The sequence below is a fragment of the Crotalus tigris genome, unplaced genomic scaffold (assembly GCF_016545835.1).
Source record: "Crotalus tigris isolate CLP2741 ecotype Arizona unplaced genomic scaffold, ASM1654583v1 scf7180000024383.4638030, whole genome shotgun sequence".
NCBI classification, from domain to species: domain Eukaryota; kingdom Metazoa; phylum Chordata; class Lepidosauria; order Squamata; family Viperidae; genus Crotalus; species Crotalus tigris.
This window is the reverse complement of record NW_024100553.1, coordinates 3,955,926-3,976,525: the sequence shown is the minus strand read 5'-3', so window position 1 is coordinate 3,976,525 and position 20,600 is coordinate 3,955,926. Positions and strand designations below refer to the sequence as shown.

Genomic DNA, 20,600 nt, shown 5'->3' with positions numbered 1-20,600 from the left:
CATTTTTTCCCCTTTTCCTTAGCTGTGCTACTCCCTTTTATTCCATTGGCTTTTGAAAGCCAATAGAATAGACTCTCTTGAATAGAGTCTAATTCTATTGGCTTTCAAAAGCCAATAGGAATTGGCCAGGCTATCTCTGCCCTACTGAGCCCGCCAAAAGTCCCATTCTGCAAACGGTGCTGCACCAGTTGAGTAGTCCTCGACTTATAACTGGTTAGGGGTCGCGGCATTAAAAAGGTTAGGAACCACTGCTGTAGAACATCTTTGTAATATAATAAGCACGTACATGGAAAGCTGATGTTGCCAATGGGCGTTTGTGGGAAGACAGATGGTACCATAAAAGCAATAGGAGTGGAAAGGGGTGAAAGTTCACAGTATACAGAAGTTAACTTGTATGGCAAGCTTAGTTAACTGAAGCACTATTTATAGAATTAATCCAGTTTTCCAAGTTTACATGACTCGCTGACTCACAAACTAATCCCAACAATTGGGAGTTTACATTATTAGGCTACAATGTGAATCCAGCCAATGACTAGGCTTACCTATTGCACTTTATCAGGTTGAGCAACCTGGAGCGTCCCAGTTGCAAGCTCTCTTCCCCATCAAAAACAGGAAAATATGGGAAATCTTAAGTCTCTTCCATAGGTGTCTTGACCTTGCCTACTTAATATCATTACCAGCAATGTCCACCCAAAACACATTGTGATTCTCAAGCCACCAAAAGGTTGCGTGCCTCACATTAAGTAATTTCTCAACCCATTTTATTTAATAAAGCATTATGAGTAGGAGTCTCATAATAATGCTTTATTAAATAAAATAGGTTGAGAAATTATTTAATATGAAACAAGCAACCTTTAAATTTACAAATTAAATTAAATTTACATATAGAAAAGAGTACTGCATCACAATTCTCAGAGCTTTTTGTGGGGAAAAAAACCCTTACCAATTTAAGCTACCATTTAATAGAGATTTTTTTAAAAATAAAAACTTGCCTTGTAATACCACAGAAAAGCAAAGCTGAGCCCAGCATGCTAACTTCCATTCCACTTTAAGAGTGGCAATGAGCTACAATTCAAATCAGCAATTACACACTTCAGGGCTTGTGCCACTCACTCCAGGTGACACCCCAGTAGAAGGAATAGAAACTGGTTAGGATGCAAACGTACTTCTAACTTACAGGAAGCACCAATCAGACTCTCTTATGCATGTAGCCCTATCACCCTTCTTTGAATTTATTTCTATGTTAAAAGGGAATCCATTGCATGTTCCATTTACAGGAAGTCCTTGCTTAGTATCTGCCTCAGCAGCAATTGTTTGCAGTTACAATTGTAGTGAAAAAGTAACTTTGTGACCAATGACCACATTTACAACCTTTGCAGTTGTGAAAACCAAAGAAAAGCTGAACATCATAAATGCAAACACATGACTATTCACTTAGTGACCACTTAGCAACCAAGTTGTTGGTCCTAGCTGTGGTTGCTAAACAAGGACTACCTATATTAGAGGAGGCAGACAGAGAAAGAAACAGTCTACAATTAGTAGCAGGTTCCATCATGATTTTTTCCTGAAAAATTTGAAACATTTAATATACCTTTAGTTTACTCAATAGTCTGTAAAACTGAATTTGACTTCCACACTGGTTCATACGCAGATTGCAGCAGCTAAAAATCTTGCTGGGCTGCAGAAGTAGCAAATGTTACAAATATAAGGATACCCATACTTTCTATGTAACTGCTTTCCCCTTTATAATCTGGCATGAATACAATTTTAGAGCAATGAGGTAATCCCACCCTTGCTGCAGTGGCTCATACCAGGAGCTGTAGTCATTAGATAATGAGCTGTAGAATAATTATGACTGCACCCAGAGATGCATTGCTTAATGGGATTAAAGCAAAGGAAAATGGATCTTAACTCAGAAACGGTTCAGCTAATCAGCCACCACAGCCAACCCCCAATATTAAGCCAGCCACAATTCAAAATGTTAGCTTGGCAAAGTATGCTGCACCTTTAGGGTTTGTGTGTGTCCTCTGCTTCTTTTCAGGATTCAAACTCCATGGAAAGCAATTGCTTTATTGGGTCTTTTCAGCTCTTTGTTTAGGCACAGTTGAGTCTCAAAAAATTTACTTTGAAAGGTGGCAAGAAGATCAGCAAATGCTCTTTGATCAAACCATAAGAAGTTCTAACATTGTTATAATTCTGACCGACTTCAAACTAAAACATGACATGGGAATTAATGATTCTGACACACCACACAGGTATTTCTGAAGGGGCAAAGACAGCCATCTTTGCCTTCTAAAGAAAAGGCAGAAAGCAGAGAAGTTGGTATAGAGAGTTTATTGAAGTGCTTTATGCTTGGATGTTACTCTTAGCAGTGAATGCCATATAATATATCAGAATACCAATGAATGCTGCCAATACCTCAGTGGAGACCCATGGTCCATTCCAGGCACCCTGCAAATGGAAGGTGGAAAGAACAGAAACACATTGAATAAACAGCATGGTGAAAGGAAAAAATAACAAATGGTGGAAGTGAATTTTCTGGGTACTGTACCATGATTTTTAACTTGTTTGGACTACAAGGAACTAAACTGTAGCAGCAGGGAGGTGAGTTGTACCAGGACACATCACCTAAACATAAGGAACTACGCCTAGATATGGCCTGTCTGTAGTGTGAGAAACCCCAATCAAATAATAAAACTAGCCTAACTGGGGGGAATAATTAAGTAGATCAACCCTGCAATTGTAGCTTTTTTCCATTTTGTATATTTTCTCCATTACTTAGCAAAACAAAAGACTATAAAGGAAATTACTGATACAGGGCTAAACTTTGAAATGGTAAAGATTTTTTAAAAGAATAGTAAAGATAAAGCCCCAAATGCAGTCTAGCAGGGAAAACCACTGGAATTTTCTGGGTAGGTATAGTATATGTGTTTGCAGTATGCACATCTGGGAGAAATTTTTCAGCTTCATTAGTTCGCTATGAAATGTCTGATGTATAAGTGGCCCATCATAGCAGCCATTTTATATACAGATACAATCAACTCTGGCAGCCATTTTGTGCTTGCTTATATAGAAAGCTTTTTTATATCTTTTCTGTGTCTTTTTTAAATCTCAATTCTGAATGCAACCTGTTTAGAAATATTAGAAGCTGGACTTCTGGGAACATGCACTAAATGATACACAGATCCTTTCCCTACCTCATTAACTATAACTATCCATACAATCCCTGCTAAATTAGAAATAATATATTAAGTTTTCATCATGAACTGGCCTTCTGTATCTGTTACATCACATTCCCCCCACTTTAATAGTGTATATAGTTTTTATCTCAACTATCTCTAGATCAGTGGTTCTCAACCTGTGGGTCGGGACCCCATTTGGGGTCAAATGACCATTTCACAGGGGTCGCCAAACCACGCTGTCCGCCATTTTTTTCCCTTTTCTCTAGCTGTCCTACTCCCTCTTATTGGTGGCCACACCCACTTGGGGGTCACCACAACATGGGGAACTGCATTATGGGGTCACGGCATTAGAAAGGTTGAGAACCACTGCTCTAGATCAAATCCTAAGTGGTACAAAGAATATTATCCTCCTTGGGAATTGGGAGCATTATAACTCTTTTTTTGCAGCAATTATCCAAGTATCCAAGCATACAGGTAGTCCATTACAATCATAAGCTGTGGCAGTCATAAAGCAGGTCATCTTGTGACCATCTTATGACCTTTTCTGCAGCAGTCATTAAGCCCATTGTTTGCAAAGGGGCATTTTTGACCCAAACCAGAAGTAAATACCAGCTTTTGGCAAAAATATGGTCAATCATGATCATGTGACTATGACATTGGAAATGTCTGTATATGCGGACTTGTTGCTGAGTGTCTGAAAAGTGGTTATGTGACCATGGGGGTGGAATAGCAGCTGTTGAAACTTTGTAACTGGGTCATAAATAAGCTAAGCGACTGGTTGTAAATTGAGATAGTTGTTCAACTAACTAAAGAAACCATCATATAATACATAAACTGCAATCACAAAGTAGCATATGCTATAAATGGCCTGATTTATCCAAATGTGTTTATAGTATTGAACGTCTGTGTTAGTTGCATTGACCACCTATTATAGCAGCCCCATACCCACAGAAGTGGCACTCACCCGATGATCCACACTGACTGTAAAAAGAGGTTTGATCTCCGAGACATCCTCATTGTTGCGCTGAGCCTAAGATGGAGGGAAGAGAATTCAACAGCTGAGTTAAGGCTTAAATTAATCAGACCCATGATGTAACTTCCTCATAGCATCATCTACTTACACTAAAGAGACACTACATGACTAGAATTAGCAGATGAAAGCATGGTAAGTTGACAATACATCTAGCAGTGAAACAGAATACTAGGATTGTGTTTTCAGTTCAATGCCAAATTAAGTGAGATAGTTCTTAATTTTTAATCTCCGTGGCCATCTGATCAAGGATGCCTCAATCTCAGTTCCAAGTGTGCATAGGCCTGCCACAGTATGTCATTAACAAAGGAAATATTGTATTTTTACTTAGAATTATATCATTTTTTTTCACACAACAAAGGCAGTATGAGATTACAGATAGGCCTCAAATTACAACAGTTCATTTAGTAACTGTTCGAAGTTACAACAGCACTGAAAAAGTGATTTATGACCATTTTTCACACAACCATACCAGCATCCCTGTGGCCACATGATCAAAATTCAGACATTTGGCAACTGATTCATATTTATGGCAGGTGCAGTCTCCCAGGGTCATGTGATCACCTTTTGCAGAGTCAATGGGGAAGCTAGATTCACTTAACTGAATTACTAAGTTAACAGCTGCAGCGATTCATTTAACAACTCTGGCAAGAAAAGTCATAAAATGGAGCAAAATTTCCAACAAATGTCTCACTTACTAACAAATTTTGGGCTCAGTTGTGACCTGCAATTCATGGGGCTTCCAGCTACTGAAAAAGAAGTCAAGCTCCCAGCTTTAATAGTAAAATGTAAACATTTGTTTCTCCTGTTCCTATACTGATCACAAATCTCCACATAGTCTACAAAATCTACTTGTGTCTTTTCCTTCAATCCATCAGTGCAATCTCACCTTGCGCAAGATACTATAGGACTCCTCATCAAAAAACTTCACCTCATAGGTACCTGAGCGAGCCAGCTTATGTTCCATGCTCCAAGAAACCTGTCCCAGAAAAAAAAGATGCAGGATTAGCCATGAAATAAACTGTCTGATCTTGATAATAGAAATATACGCCACCCAAAGACATTAACAGAGATGTACCATTCACTTCAGTAGCCAGGGCTATAATAAACCAAACTAGCCAATGGTTCGGAATGGCAATTTCTTTTAGCATGGAGAGTAGGAGGGACTCACAGAATCAGACCCACCACAAAACTAGAGCCATGCATTTATGGTACAAAACCACTGCCTTCTTTATCCAATTATATGGTGTAAGGCAGGGGTGTCAAACTGCCGTCCCGTGGGCCGGTTGCATCATGCAGAGGCCGCGCCTACCCCCAGCTCTGTCAATGCAAGAAAAGTCGCAATATGTCACGACACATCATGTGACACAGCGAGTTTGACATCTGCAGTATAAGGATTGACAATTTATTCTTTATCACTAATTTCAAATACTGTTAATCCTATTAAAGACTAAGCATTGTTATGTTACTTATTTAATCAAACTTGCAGGCTGCTTCCAACACAGATAAAACTCAATTTTGTCTTGTTGTTAATTGCGAAGTCGTGTCCGACCCATTGCGACCTCATGGACAACGTTCCTCCAGGCTTCCTGTCCTCTACCATCTTCTGGAGTCCATTTAAGTTCACACCTACTGCTTCAGTGACTCCATCCAGCCATCTCATTCTCTGTCGTCCCCTTCTTCTATTGCCCTCAATCTTTCCCAGCATTAGGCCCTTCTCCAGTGAATCCTTCCTTCTCATTAGGTGGCCAAAGTATTTGAGTTTCAACTTCAGGATCTGGCCTTCTAAAGAGCAGTCGGGGTTGATCTCTTCTAGGACTGACCGGTTTGAACGCCTTGCAGTCCAAGGGACTCGCAGGAGTCTTCTCCAGCACCATAGTTCAAAGGCCTCAATTCTTTTGCGCTCAGCTTTTCTTATGGTCCAACTTTCACAGCCATACATTGCAACTGGGAAAACCATGGCCTGGACTATACGCACTTTTGTTGGCAGGGTGATGTCTCTGCTTTTTAGTATGCTGTCTAGATTTGCCATAGCTTTCCTCCCCAGGAGCAAGCGTCTTTTAATTTCTTGGCTGCAGTCCCCATCTGAGGTGATCTTTGAGCCCAGAAAAATAAAATCTGTCACTACCTCCATTTCTTCCCCATCTATTTGCCAGGAATTGAGAGGGCCGGATGCCATGATTTTGGTTTTCTTAATGTTGAGTTTCAAGCCTACTTTTGCACTCTCCTCCTTCACCCGCATCAAGAGGCTCTTTAGTTCCTCTTCTCTTTCTGCCATTAGAGTGATATCATCTGCATATCTTAGGTTGTTGATATTTCTCCCGGCAATCTTAATTCCAACTTTTGATTCATCTAGCCCTGCCTTTCTCATGATGTGCTCTGCATATAAGTTAAATAGGCAGGGCGACAATATACAGCCTTGCCGGATTCCTTTTCCAATTTTGAACCAATCAGTGGTTCCGTGTCCAGTTCTCACTGTCGCTTCTTGACCCGCATATAAGTTTCTCAAGAGACAAATGAGATGGTCTGGTACTCCCATCTCTTTAAGAACTTGCCACAATTTGTTGTGATCCACACAATCAAAGGCTTTTGCATAGTCAATGAAGCAGAAGTAGATGTTTTTCTGGAAGTTACTTAATCCTTCTACATTGTAAGATATTTCATATTTTCGAACTAAGTTATGAACCAGATTTTGTATATAATTTCTTGTTTATATTTTTAATAATGAAACAAAGGCTGCAAACCAATGTAGAATAACTTCACTAATTCCATAAAAATCGAATTCTAGTATTTCGCAAAATGACAGATTTATGAAAATGCTGATTTAAACTGAATCCAATATAAATCTGTTCAAAAGGTAATATTAGCATTTACTGACTAGGAATCATGTTTATTCTTACCTGATAGCGACCAACATCCTGACCCCGTGTAACAGGGAATTGCTTGCCATTGACATCTGCATAGAGGGCCACATTCTAGAGAAGAAAATGTGATGGGTATCAGAGTAACAGAAATCTATACAATCTCTCATCTTGAAATCTTAATTGCCTACAACAAGAGGAACCTGGAATAATAGGAAATACAGATCTCATTCCTTGCCACCAGATCAAATGCCAGTATGCCCACCAAGCTTGCCTTTAATAAAAAATCCAGTGGAGAAGGGACTCAAGTTTTTCTATCAATAAAAGAACTCAGATGGCTACTTTTCTGTTGTTTTTAAATGTACCACCCACATCAGTAGCTAGGACTACAGTGAATCAGACCAGCCAATGGTTCGGGGAGCCAAGTTTCTCTGGCATGGAGTCCACTATGGGAAGTCCATAGAAAGGGACCTACCATAAATCCAAAGCCATGCACATGATGGAACAGATTCACTGTCCTATCATAATCACTTAGAACAGAGGTCCCCAAGCTTTTGGGCACCAGGGACCAGTTACATCAGACATGTCAAACTTGCAACATCATGTGACATCGTGCGATGTATTGGAACTTTTTCCCCGTTGCCGGCAATTTACTATATCTGTGGCAAATTTTCCAGATTGTATTTCCTTTAAAATGTAAAACAAAACAAAAAAAACCCATTCAAGCACTTACTTGTGCTCCATTTTTACAGGTGAGGGAGATCTCAACAACAAAGACGGTTTCAGAAGAAATAACAGCATCTGAGGTAGTATAATAGGATGGGGAGATAACTGGTTCTGTGCATGTTTCACCTGCCAGGAAAGAAAAATGATTTTATCAAAATATTTAGAGCTTGAAGTGGAATGCTAGGCCATTCAATGAGATGCTTAAGGAACTGAAGTCCTTATTGAGCTTCATGATCTTGTACTGTATTCATGGGTAGCCTTTAAATGATGAAATGTGTTTTGAGCAGTGCATTAACAATAAAGTTAACCTTTTAAAATCTAGTTATTCTGTGATCTCTATAGTTCCTGCCTTCATTTAATCTATCTGCCTGCTTAGACACGAGACAGTAAAATAGTCTTCAGAATTTTTCTAACAATATAATTTTAGAGCACAATAAGATACTTCAGCAAAGTCTCTCTTACCTTAACAAACTTCCCACCCAGATATCTATTATATATATCTGGACTACAAGCTCCATAATCCCTAATTGTTATGACTAGGACTATCTGCGAATTATATTCATCGCAGGGGGGCAAAATGGAACTGGACTAGGGAAGCTGCCTGAAACTAGCTGAAGAAATCTCCGAGAAAAAAGAAAAAAATGCGGATCACGAGGGAAGTCCTCGGAAAGGCCCACAAATTCGTTCAGGCCCGGAAGCCAAGGGACTCTCACGAAGATGAGAAAGGAAAAGAGGCCACAAGAAGATCGACGGAACGTCTCCATTACCTCGCACCCCACTCAGCACCAACAACGCGGACACCAACCACGACAGCCCTAACCCGGCCCCCGCCATCACTACGCAGGGAAAGAGCGAGCAACGACCAACCTGCTGCCGTCAAGCCGAGCCGTCCGCCGCCGGCGCGAGGGACGGCGGGAAAGGTCGCCAGCCAATCAGCAAGGGCGACGCTACTCCAGCAACCGCGGCTGTGACACGTGATAAGTGGCGGGGCGAGCCGAAAGAAACGTGGCCTTCTTCGAAAGGAATGTTTCTAAAATGGCTGCTCGGAACTTTTGTTGCCCAGCCAATGGCAAGAGGGCGGAACCAGCCGAAAGCGATTCCAACTGCGCAGGCGTCACGTAGAACTTGCTACCATCCGAGGTTGAAATGAGTAACGCGCGTCGAACGCGGGTTGCTTTGCTCCTGCGCAGTAGCCGAGTACAATAATTGCTTGGGTGGCACTACTATCCGCCGTAATTAATTTGCAATGATCGCCCGATTACTGTTACTTAACAATATAATTAGAAAAAAATATTTGGAGAAATTGCAAGAGAGATCGATTCCCGTGGAACAGAGATGTAAGAGATGCAACATCCTCAGAAGACCACGAAGAGCAGCTTTTTTGCGGCTAATTAAATGTTACGGAGAATAATTCCGCCGAACACAATCTAACCGTCTACACCAGGGATAGTCAACCTTGGCTGTTTTATCATTTGTGGACTTCAATCCCCAGAATTCCTGAGCCAGCTTAGCTCTGGGAGTTGAAGTCCACGAGTCATAAAAGAGCCAAGGTTGACTACCCCTGGTCTACACGTTGCTGCGGCAGAAACCTACAGTAGATCTTGGTGATGATTGGGCATGTACGGTAGAATAACGGAGTTGGAAGGCACTTTGGAGGTCTTCTAGTCCAACCCCCTGCTCAGGCAGGAATTATTCCAGACCAATCATTTCAGTCCAATCTCTTCTTTAAAATCTCCAATTTTTGGAGTACCCACAACTTCCAGAGGCAAGTTGTTCCACTGATAAAATTGTTAATTGTCAGGAAATTTCTCCTTAGTTCTACAGTGGGTTGCTTCTCTCCTTGATTAGTTTCCACCAATTGCTTCTTGCTCTGCCTTCAGGTTCTTTGGAGAATAGGTTGACTCCCCTCTTCTTTGTGGCAGCCCCTTAGATATTGGACCACTGCTATCATATCATCCCTAGCCCTTCTTTTCTTTAAACTAGACATACCCAATTCCTGTAACTGTTCTTTATGTATTCATAGGTTAGACCTGGTTCTACAGGCAGGAGAGGAAACAGAAGAATTAGCCACTGAAGAGTTGGATTAATAAACTCTTCAACTGACAGGGGAATTTGGCCTTGAATTAAGAAGGTTGGGATAGCTGATTCTTCTGCTTTCCCACACCCAAAAAACCCAAACCATATTATGATTTAGAGCTTTCCCTACTTGTACCTAATCATGTTCCATTTTCCCATGATGTTGGCTCCCTCTGGTCCAGAGGCTACGAATGATCCAGGCTTAAATCATCCTTAGCTATATCATTGTTAAAATAGCATCCTCCTCCTTATTTGATGTTGTTAAAGAACAGCCATTGTAGTGTGCAAAATCTTCTCTATGTTGAAAGTAAGAGTCTGGAGCCTAAGAATCGACAAGATCAGAGCAATAGCACTTAGATTTATATACCGCTTCACAATGCTTTACAGCCCTCTCTAAGCAGTTTACAGAGTTAGCATATTGCCTCCAACAATCTGAGTCCTCATTTTACTGATCTTGAAGGATGGAAGGCTGAGCTAACCTTGAGCCGCTGAGAATCAAACTGCTGGCAGTCAGCAGAATTAGTCTGCAGTACTGCATTCTAACCACTGCACCACCACGGCTCTTACTAACCATTTGAACCCAAATGTGGATTCATGTCCTTTTCAGTTTTTGTCGGTTGTGACAGACAGTACTGTGCTGTGCTGGTCTTTCAGATTTGTAGAGCACATTGGAGCTTTTTTAGCATATGGGTTCTTTTGGCAGGCTAATGGAGCCCTTCCCTAGCTGAGTATCTGTGGTAGCCAGTAAAGTTAAAATAGTCTGTCAAATAGTACAAGAGGGTTGGGTTGTTTGGCCAGCAGTACTGTAAGTGCTTTAACTTTGTGGTCCTGACAGGTTGAGCACAAGGTTAAAATAATGAAACAATTGAGTGATGGGGCTGTTGCTTCCCAAACAGAACACAGAGGAATCCAGAAGTTGGCATTTGTTGCCTATATAAGGAGAAGATGGGGAGAGAAATCTTAAATTAAAATGCTACTTGTGACTTGGCTCCTTTTGCGATTCCAAAATATTTTTTTTAGTCTTATTCAGCTTAGGCTAAGCTATGGCAGAATGGGGGTAGTTAAGGAGACAGGCACAAGCCTAGAAACAAGATAGGGTCCTTTAGCCAAACCTATTTCATGCCTCTCTTTTGTGCAGTGATGTTGCTTGGCAGGTGTTTCTCTCCCTTGTTAGGACATCAGAGGAGAGGAATCAACTAATTCCTTTGCTCCTCACATCTTGCATAGCAAAATCAAGATAGTGCTATTGAGCCATGAGGTAAAATCAAGGGAATAGAGGCAGAGTAGTGATTGACAAATTGAGACATCAAATGTCATCCTGGTATAATTTTCTGCTGACTCCAGAATGCGTAGAGAAGACTTTGTAGTGGGGGAGCCCTTATTTCTCAAAGGTGAATCTAGCCATTTTGTTAAGTAAAGTATATAGTCTGGAACAAGTCAGAAAGATATATGGATAGGCTAATATAGTTGATATTATTTACCTGAAGTTTTAAAAGTTTCAAGTATGCATGGATGAACAACTTCTGTAACTAAAGAACAGAAAGGGTGTTCTTTAATCTTCTCTTTAAAAAAGAAAGAAATGTCCCATTCTTAAAATACTATAGAACATACAGAATCCCCTTGCATGTGGATTGGGACCAGAATTTTTCATAAATGGTATGGAATAAGGATAAACAATGGCCAGTTTTGATGCTGACAGTAGCTATAAAGGATTAGGGCAAACAATACCAATTTCCTATATATACAGAAAGAGTCTCAGCTGGTTGTTAATTGACCAGAAAAGGAATGTTGGCGTTATGATGGTGAAGATAAAATTCCCTTGGATCAAGCTCTGTTCTTGGTCTCTAAATCAGTGTTTATTAAATTTAGCAACTAAAATATGTGGACTTCAAGCTTCCAAATTTCCCAGCCAGAGTTGGTTGAAAGATAGATGATATATTCAAGTTTTAAACAAATAAAAAAAAATCTTAAAATTGCCAGGTTTGAAAAACACTGTTCCAAATACACATTCATGCAAATTTGCAGAACAGTATAGAAATGGCTTGTTGTCATTTTTCTTCTGGGATAGTTCTTTCCTTTGCTTTTTTTTTTTTTTACTCTCTATCTAATCTACAGTCATAACATTCTTTGGTTTTCTTCCAGTCTGATTCTTTGTAAGCCCAAACAATACTGACTTGATCTGATACTGAACCAATTGTGTCTGTTTTGAAAAAGGCAGGTTCCCATGTTGGGAGTTGTTCTGTTCTTATGAGAAATATATATTTGAATCCCGTTTAACAGGCAACTTAAGTCACATCATTTCAGCAATTTGTTTGTTGTGTTCTGCCAAAGACATGCTAAGGGGTGGTGGATTGATGTACAGGAGAAACACAAGTGAAGATCCTTTCCATTTAAAAACAGATGTTAGTTACTAAGAATGATGAGGAATAATAAAATGCTAAGTACATGGTAAAGAAGATTAAAGAACAGGTTCTCAGCTCTCTTAACAGCCTGCAAATTCCTAGCAATGAGAAATGGAGGATTGCCCAAATATCTGGCCTCTGCAAAGAACTCTGGGATGTCTTTGGATTAGATTGCACCCAGGCTGGTTATACATCTAAGAATTTTAGGATGTATATGGCTGTGATGTGAATGGTTACAGTCATTAACATGAGTAGAGTAATAGATGCTGGCTTGGGAGGAATGGTGGAAAGGGATAGGGTGAAAAGTAGGACCACAAAAGGTAACCTGGGTAGGCCAAAGATCACTTGAAAGATAATAGTTCAGGCAGTGTAATAAAGGATATGGACTAGCTCAGACATGTCAAACACAAGGCCCAGGGGCCGGATGCGGCCTGCAAAGTGGTTTCATGCGGCCCGCGAAGCCATCCTAGAAAGAGTGAGGGAACAGCCCCTGCTGCCTTGGCCCCGCCCCCTGTACAATTTTGTGGTGGCCATCTATGCTGAAATGCATTCAGTCTTAGCTCCACAAGGCCATCTAGAAACAGCGAGGAACCAGCCCCTGCTGTGTCGGCCCCGCCCCCTGGGTGCATGCTGGGGAGGTGTCACCCTTTGTGAAGAATGAAGAAATGGACCATGCCTTGGCGCTTGCCCCGGTCCCACCCCCTTCTGCCAGAGACCCTCAGATCTCTCCCATTCCTGCCCAGGCCCCCACAGGCACCCTTGACGCGAATGATGTAGAGCTGGCAATGCCCGCCCAGTAGGCCACACCCACTCCATCCACGCTCACCCTGTAGGCTGCACCCACCCTGGCCACACCCCCCACCCCACCTGAGGGCAACCCCAATGTTGATGTGGCCCTCAGTGAAATTGAGTTTGACGCCCCTGGACTAGCTAAAAAATGTGTAAAGAAAAAGGGCAACTGAAAGAAGAGCTGCTCCCATGTGGAGGATACCTTGCACAATATAGAACTCATAAAAACAAGGGAGTTGGAGAGAAGGGGTCAAGGAAGCCTTAAGTATTGTGTGGAGAGAGTAGGTGGGCTTCACTCAAAATGCTACAACCTGAGATGACCCAATGAAGCCAGATAGTAAAAGCATGAGGAAGGTAAGTGGAACTTCTTCCCTTGGCATTTTTAGTGGACAGCAGAAACAGGAGGAAGTTTCTGTTTTTTTGTTTTGCCTAGATGGTTCCTCAAAGGTGTCTGCTTGTCTACTGTGGAAAGAGAGTGGATTGTCCAAAATGGTGCCAGCATAGGAAGCAGTATCAGATCACGGGGAGAGAAGTAACCAAACTAAGTAGGAAGATACTAGGAGAGGAGGAAAAAGAAGCAGAAAGTTAGATAAGGAAGATAGAAAGGATAAAGGAAAAGAAGAAATTGGAGCAAGGAGGAAAACACCAGCAAATGAATGGCTGCACGTGGAGTCGGAGGCAGCTGGCAACAGAGCGTGACAGAACCAGCTCCGGAGCACAACTAAGCAGCACAACGCTGGAAAAAAAGGGCAACTGAGAGCAGGGAACCGGCATCTGAACAGCAGACAAGGAGGGAGACGGTTGGAAGCGGCAAACCGGTGGGTTACAGCATTTATTCAGCAAATGTCTAGGCCCATGGTGGCGAACCTATGGCACGCGTGCCACAGGTGGCATGCAGAGCCCTCTCTATGGACACGTGTGCTGTTGACCCAGCCCTAGGCCTTCAGTCCCGTCCATGAGCAACCTGCACCAAAATCTCCCCAGGCAAGTGGTTTTTAAGCTGGGTTTTATAAAACCTTTTTGCTTTAGGCTTCCACCGCCGTGTGCAAAAAAAAAAAAAAAAAAGTTCAATCAATCAATTTCAACTCGAAAAAAAAAAGATCTCGCAAAGTTGGAATTGATTGATTGAACTTTATTTTTGGTTCCATGCAGAGGCAGTGACATGTTGGAGCTGGAAAGAAGGTGCTGCATGGGGGGGAGGGAGCGGCGAGACCTGACTTAAAAACAGTAACTGTGAGAAGGACCTTGGAGTCCTAGTGGATGATCACTTGACTATGAGCCAGCAATGTGCAGCAGCAACCAAAAAAGCTGATAACAATCCTTGGTTGTATAAACAGAAGCATAGAATCAAGATCATGCGAAGAATTAGTACCGCTTTATAAAACCCTAGTAAGACCACACCTGGAATACTGCAGCCAATATCATAAAAAATACTGCACCATATCATAAAAAAGACGTTGAGAGTTTGGAAAAAAATCAGAGAAGAGCAACTAAGATGATCAAAGGTCTGGAGTCTAAAACATACAAAGAATGGCTGCAGGACTTTGGTTTGGCTAGTTAAAAAAAGAAGAAATAAAAAAAGAAGAAATAGAGGAGACATAATAGCAGTATTCCAATATCTGAGGGGCTGCCACAAGGAAGAGGGGGTCACTTTGTTCACCAGAGCACCAGAGGAAAGGATGAGAAACAATGGTTGGAAAATGATCAAACAGAGAAGCAACATGGTATTAAGGAGAAACTTCCTGACAGTGAGGACAATCAACCAGTGGAACAGTTTGCCTCCAGAAATTGTGGGCGCTCCATCACTGGAGATTTTCAGAAAGAGGCTAGACAATCACCTGTCTGAGATGGTATAGGTTCTCCTGCTTGAGCAGGAGGCTGGACTAGAAGACCTCCAAGGTCCCTTCCAGCTCTATTCTATTCTAGGGCTAAACCAGATAAGTCTTTGGTCTGATTTAGCATAGCTTTTTAAAGTTTTTTTCTTTTTTCATTAAGGATTATTTAGCATATGGCGTTTTGTTAAGGGAAAAGAGGTTATATCTTTGCTGTTATGCTAATATCCTTACTTCATAAGAATCAGGGTATTTTTTGGCAAGAATCAAATATCAAATTTCCATCTCTTCATTTTCTTCTGATATCTAAATAATTGGTTTTTTCAGTGTGACTGTCAGTATGACTGACTCAGATAGCTCTAGATAAGATGGGTAAATAAATGAATAAACAAGCAAAGTGATCAGATTTAAAAACAAAAGAGGACTTTCCAATATTTTGGAACTCAGAATTTCTCATTTTTCCACAAATCTGATGGAAGTACAAGGGTCTCGTTCTCTTTTTCACTGCTCATCCTTTCAGAATACTAATTTGTTCTCCGCATATGTTTACAATAAAGTACACATGGTTGTAGTAGTAAATCAAATAGGGTAATTAAAAAGATAACATTGCCAATTTTTTCAGCCAAAAAGGATAGCATTCTTAATTAGAAACTCCAAACTAATTGTATCATTCCTATACTATTAGTTTCCCTTGAACTGAGAAATAGTTCATATCTGGCTTTTTGTGGAAGCAATTTCAATGAAAGAAGAACCATATGGTAACTACTGGGTGTTTTCCTGGTGGCTAAAGTGCTATCCACTAGTTCTTGAGCTGGTACAAAACTATACTGATATACTGTAAAATTTGCTGTCCCCACTCGTGAACCTGCCAAGGTAATGATGCTGTTCTTTATAATGTGCAAAGCATGTTAAGGACAAGAATCGGTGATTTCCCTGGCATTCTTTCTCTCTGTTCCCACTTAACATCACCAGTCAGCAGAAAAACACTCGCCAGTCCCACTGATGTTGGATGGTGACGTGGAGGAAGCGAGTTTAAACATCTGTCAAAATTCACTCTGGTTTTGTTGTGTTTCATGTGGATCAGCTCAAACTACAGTTGCCTGTTCAGGAAGAGTTGCCCCATGATGGCAGAGAAAAAGCTGGTTGTCTTCCACTTTATTATGCAGCCCCTTCTCTCTTCCACTGCTGGTCAGCTGTTATTCTTCTCATTGAGGTCCTCAAGCCGTAAACCTGGCAGGTTTAAGGGGAGGACTCACTGCCTGAAGCTGAATGGGTCTGGAAGACAGTTTCTGAGGATTTGGGGAGGAACAGGCATCCTTGTCGGTGGCCATGAGAAACTAAGAGTGTTCTGATCACATCAGCAACACAAGAGTTGGTGAAGCATGCAGCTTATTCATCCACATTGTATCTGATAAGAGAGAAAATGCTTCTTTAAAACTGGAATAACTGAGAATGACTTAAATTTATCTCTGGTATGGGCTGGGAACCAGAAGAAGGTGTCCTAATGAAGACCTAGCCCCAAAAAGAGGTTTGTGTGTCATGTTTGTGCTAGGGTTAAGTGCAGTGAAAAGGTTCTGAAGTGTTATCGATGTACTACGATGGTTTTGAGTGTGCTTTGTATTTACTTTTTCAAGCACATGTCTTTCTCTCTCTCTTATCCTTTCCCCAAGGAATTGAGGGCAGTTGTGTTCCTTTTAGCATATATAATAATCTTGTGAAATGAGTTGGGTTGAGAAATAGTGACTGACTTGTGGCTGGGTTGAGATGGTTTCCCTTGATCAGGTGTTGCAGATTGTTACTCTGAGGGGTTGAAGAAGTGGAGAGCCTTCTATAAGTTGAAGAGTCAGAGCATATCTTGAAAAATACTTGCAGATCACTGATGGCGAACCTTTCAGAGACCGAGTGTCCAAACTGCAACCCAAAACCTACTTATTTATCGCTGAGTGCCAGGTGGGCATGGCCCACTGGTGAGCGTAGCTGTGGTGGTCATAACAGACTGGGTGGGTGTGGCCAAGATGGGCGTGATCACCTTGATGTTGCTTGTGGGGAGGGACGCCTGTGGGGGCTGGGCAAGGTTGGGGGAGATCCAGGGGGTCTCTGGCAAGTGGGGCAGTGGGCAGGAGGCTCGTCCTGTGGGATGAGGCGAGGCAAGGTGAGGCAGGGTAGCGGTGCCATTGTCACAGGGCAAGGCGAGGCAGGGGCTGAGGCAGCTGCTGCCTGACACTATCAGCCCCTGCACACAGAGGCCAGCGAGCGCATGGGTGCTGGGATGCATCTGGCCATGTGGGACCTCGGTGAGTTAGCAGGTGGCTGGTTGAAGAGCGATGGTTGCCATCTCTGCGGAATGACGCTTGTGCCCACAGAGAGGGCTCTGAGTGCCGCCTCTGGCATGTGTGCCATAGGTTTGTCACCACTGTTGCAGATGCTGTCAAATCTGCAGCATAATTGTGAAGCATGAATGAAAAAAGTGTTTCATTTTAAGGACAGCTCTCCCAGAAAAGATACTGATTGAAACTCTAGACATAATTTTGATTGAGTCACTAAACACAAAGCAGATGTAGAATTTACAAGGCACTCGTCACAAACTAGTCCTGCAGAGGTAACCAGCTTCATAACAGGAAACATATTTGCTCCATTTCTCCATTGTAGCGAAAGAGAATGTCTTACATTCATGGCTGCTTAATGAACCAAAATGTGAGAAATCGATTTTTCTTCTAGCATTTGTTGGAAGAGGAGGGAGGACATAGCATTCACTGAGGTTTAGTCTGTACAGCATTTGTTGAGTGAAAAGATGTGAATACTGCTGTTTCTGGCATTTGTCCAGCCCTGTTCCCAGAAAGGCAATATGTTGTGGTACAGTCAAACAAAGCAGCAACTCTAGCGGGAAACTGGACTTTTTTTGCTAGTAGAATCATCACTGTCACTAACGCCACACTTTTTAGCCACAGCTTTGTTCATTTAAGATTATTTCTAGTCTGAAATGTTTCAAGGCTGTTTCAGGTTTTGCATTAGTTCTTTAGCACTAAAGAGCCATTAAATCTTCCTGCTCCTGACTCTGCTGTTTTCCCCTGCAAAAATCCTGCTGGGCATGAAGAAAGAATAGATTTATTGGGAGGGCGGAGGGAGGGGGGGGTTCTGCCTCTCAAGCTGCACATTAATCCTCTCCTGTGGATAAATAACAGACAAGGCAGAGAAAAGCAGTCACTTTGGTATATTAAAATTCGAATTTTAAAATACATTAAAGAGATTTGAATTAAAATTTGCCAAACAGTATGTCCTTGAGTAATACAAAATCCTGTGTCCTGAGTCTCCCATGTTCTCTAACTGAAAATAAGAATTTTGATGAAACTGCTCCGGTTCACTTTAAAGAATATTGCGGATATTGGGGCAGTAAACTTGTGACATTTGGAATCTGTCTTTAACCTGTTGGCTATAGGATCTAAAAGCAAGCATGCAAACAAATTCTCCATCTTTGCATTATGTGCGCAGACTTGCCCATATCCTAAACCAGTGATGGCGAACCTTTTAGAGACTGAGTGCCCAAAAACTGGCCCCGCCCCATTCTACCCCATCCCACTGGCTCCGCCCCTGCCCCGCCACCCGCAGGGCCATTCACCGCCTGCATAACCTGCCGCAGATTGCCCAGGCAGACCAGCAGCGCCATGGCCACGCCCTCTGTCTGTGCACCACAGCAGCATCGTGCAATGGGGCGCGAGGGCGGAGTCTTGTCCCTGCTGCCCGGCTGCCATGTCCTTGGCTGTGCTGGTCTGCATGGGCTGTGCTCGGGGGCGACTTTCCTCTGAGGGGGCTGCTGGTGAGGAGGGGGCTGCAGGTGGAGGAAGGTCTGGGACGATGGCACATGTGCCCACAGAGAAAGCTTTGAGTGCTGCCTCTGGCACCCGTGCCATAGGTTCGCTACCACTGTCCTAAACTCTAAATTTATTTTTTATATTAGTTTTTTTTGCTGCCCCTGTTGCCACAGGGAAACTCTGGTCGTCTTAAAGAGCATATAAATGTGAGCGTAAATTGTTATGTTCGCATTTATTTCCTAACGTCTCCTATCATTCAAGCAGTTTGAAGAACCTAATTGCAAATATTGGCAGCAACTAGAAGAAAGCAAGTAGGAGAGGCCTTCATTATCACCACTAGAGGGCTCTCTCAAATCAAAAAGAACGAATAGAGGAGGAATCTTGGACTGTTGAAGAAAACCTATGTTGATGGTGTGGGTGTATATTTAGGAATCAGCTAGTTCCCTCCAATTTCAGTGGCATCCAAAAATCAAATGCCTAGAACAAGCATTTATTTTGTCCCTCAGTCATACTGCAGCCTTTTTTGCACAATACACTAGAGCTTAACTTGTATTTATACAAATGTTTCTACCAGGAATGGATGTTGCCAGGTCTTAGTTTGACTGAAAACTTCAATGTTGAACTTATGTTTGGGGGGTCATCAAAGAACTAAAAAAAAAAAAAAATCAGTGAGGGAACAGAATTAATTGGTGAGTTAAAAGTTGCTTTGTGATAATTAACACGTACTTTCCATCAAACTCCAATCCTTTAGTCTCCCAAGCTGCAGCTCTCAGCCTTGCCCCCTAAGTTTATTCAGGAGATGTAAGGCTTGTTGCCCAAATGTGGATCTTGAGTGAATTGAAATATGTGGGGTGTGAAATTACGTTGAAAGTTCTCTTTCCATGGATATTCTGATGGAGAATAGAATATTCCCAGCATGCAATAAACAGAGAAGAATATGGTGTTCTGATCTTTAAAAATACACTCCAGCTGCGCACCCACTAAAGCTAGTTTAAACTAAAAGTTGTAACTAATCTGCTGACTGTATGCTTTCAGTCCCTTTTTACGTCTGGTATTTTGTTCAGACCCAGTATTCCCTGAATAGGTCTCCGTTTCCTTAATCCTTTGAGCTATCCAGCACTTTTATTTATGAGAAGGGTAATAAATCACAGGCTTCGTTCCTGAAAATGGACTTTTATGGCTTCTGATGGGTTGGGTTTATGCAACCCAAAGACGGTGAGGATTGAGAGAGGGGCCAAGCTCAGGAGGGTCCTTTGGGGCCAGAATTCTCCTCCCCCAGCGGGTAAAGGAATGCCAGTCTTGGATGTCTAGTCTGAATTATATTTTCTTTAGATTTTGAATCATTAAGTGGTCTGAGATTGGTTTTCGTTGCAGATTAATTTTGTTTAATGCTTCTTGAGATCTCATTTTTTCCCCCTCACCTTTCTTGGAGTGCTTAGGAATTGAAGGAAAAATCCATTGCTTTCATGCAGCTTTTGTCTGTCTTTAAAGAAAAAGGCTGTTGCTTAGGAAGATATACAGTAAAATGCCACAGGACTATTTTCCTACTTTTCCTACAATAGCCTATTATGACCATCTGGAAAAAATGTATTTACATCTATGCATTTCTTCCGGTGTTGGGCCCAATACTGCCATTTTCATACATCATAGCAGAGAAGTGGGAGTGAGGCTTGATTGAGACACTGGAGAGTGCTTGGAGCAGTGTTTCTCAACCTTGACCATTTTAAGGCATGTGGACTTCAACTCCCAGAATTCCACAGCCAGCAATGCTGGCTGTGGAATTCTGGGAGTTGAAGTCCACATGCCTTAAAATGGTCAAGGTTGAGAAACACTGGCTTGGAGGATTCAACCATTCCAGCTCAGCCTCTACTTTAGTAATAAACCCACAAGTGT

At 41.9% G+C, this 20,600-nt stretch overlaps 1 protein-coding gene and 1 non-coding gene across 2 annotated transcripts; both read right to left on the bottom strand.

Annotated features, from left to right (window-relative positions):
* Positions 1–2,318: 2,318 nt before the first annotated feature.
* SSR4 (signal sequence receptor subunit 4) lies at positions 2,319–8,723 on the bottom strand. Its single transcript, XM_039328705.1, has 6 exons — positions 8,567–8,723; positions 7,807–7,925; positions 7,113–7,187; positions 5,102–5,191; positions 4,147–4,212; positions 2,319–2,451 (listed from the first exon to the last, which is right to left on the bottom strand). Exons 1-6 carry the CDS (start codon positions 8,631–8,633, stop codon positions 2,347–2,349), a joined length of 522 nt encoding a protein of 173 aa, XP_039184639.1. The 5' UTR covers positions 8,634–8,723; the 3' UTR covers positions 2,319–2,346.
* On the bottom strand, positions 7,431–7,567 carry LOC120301466. Its single transcript, XR_005554906.1, has one exon. It is a non-coding gene; the product is annotated as a small nucleolar RNA SNORA42/SNORA80 family (small nucleolar RNA).
* Positions 8,724–20,600: the final 11,877 nt, after the last annotated feature.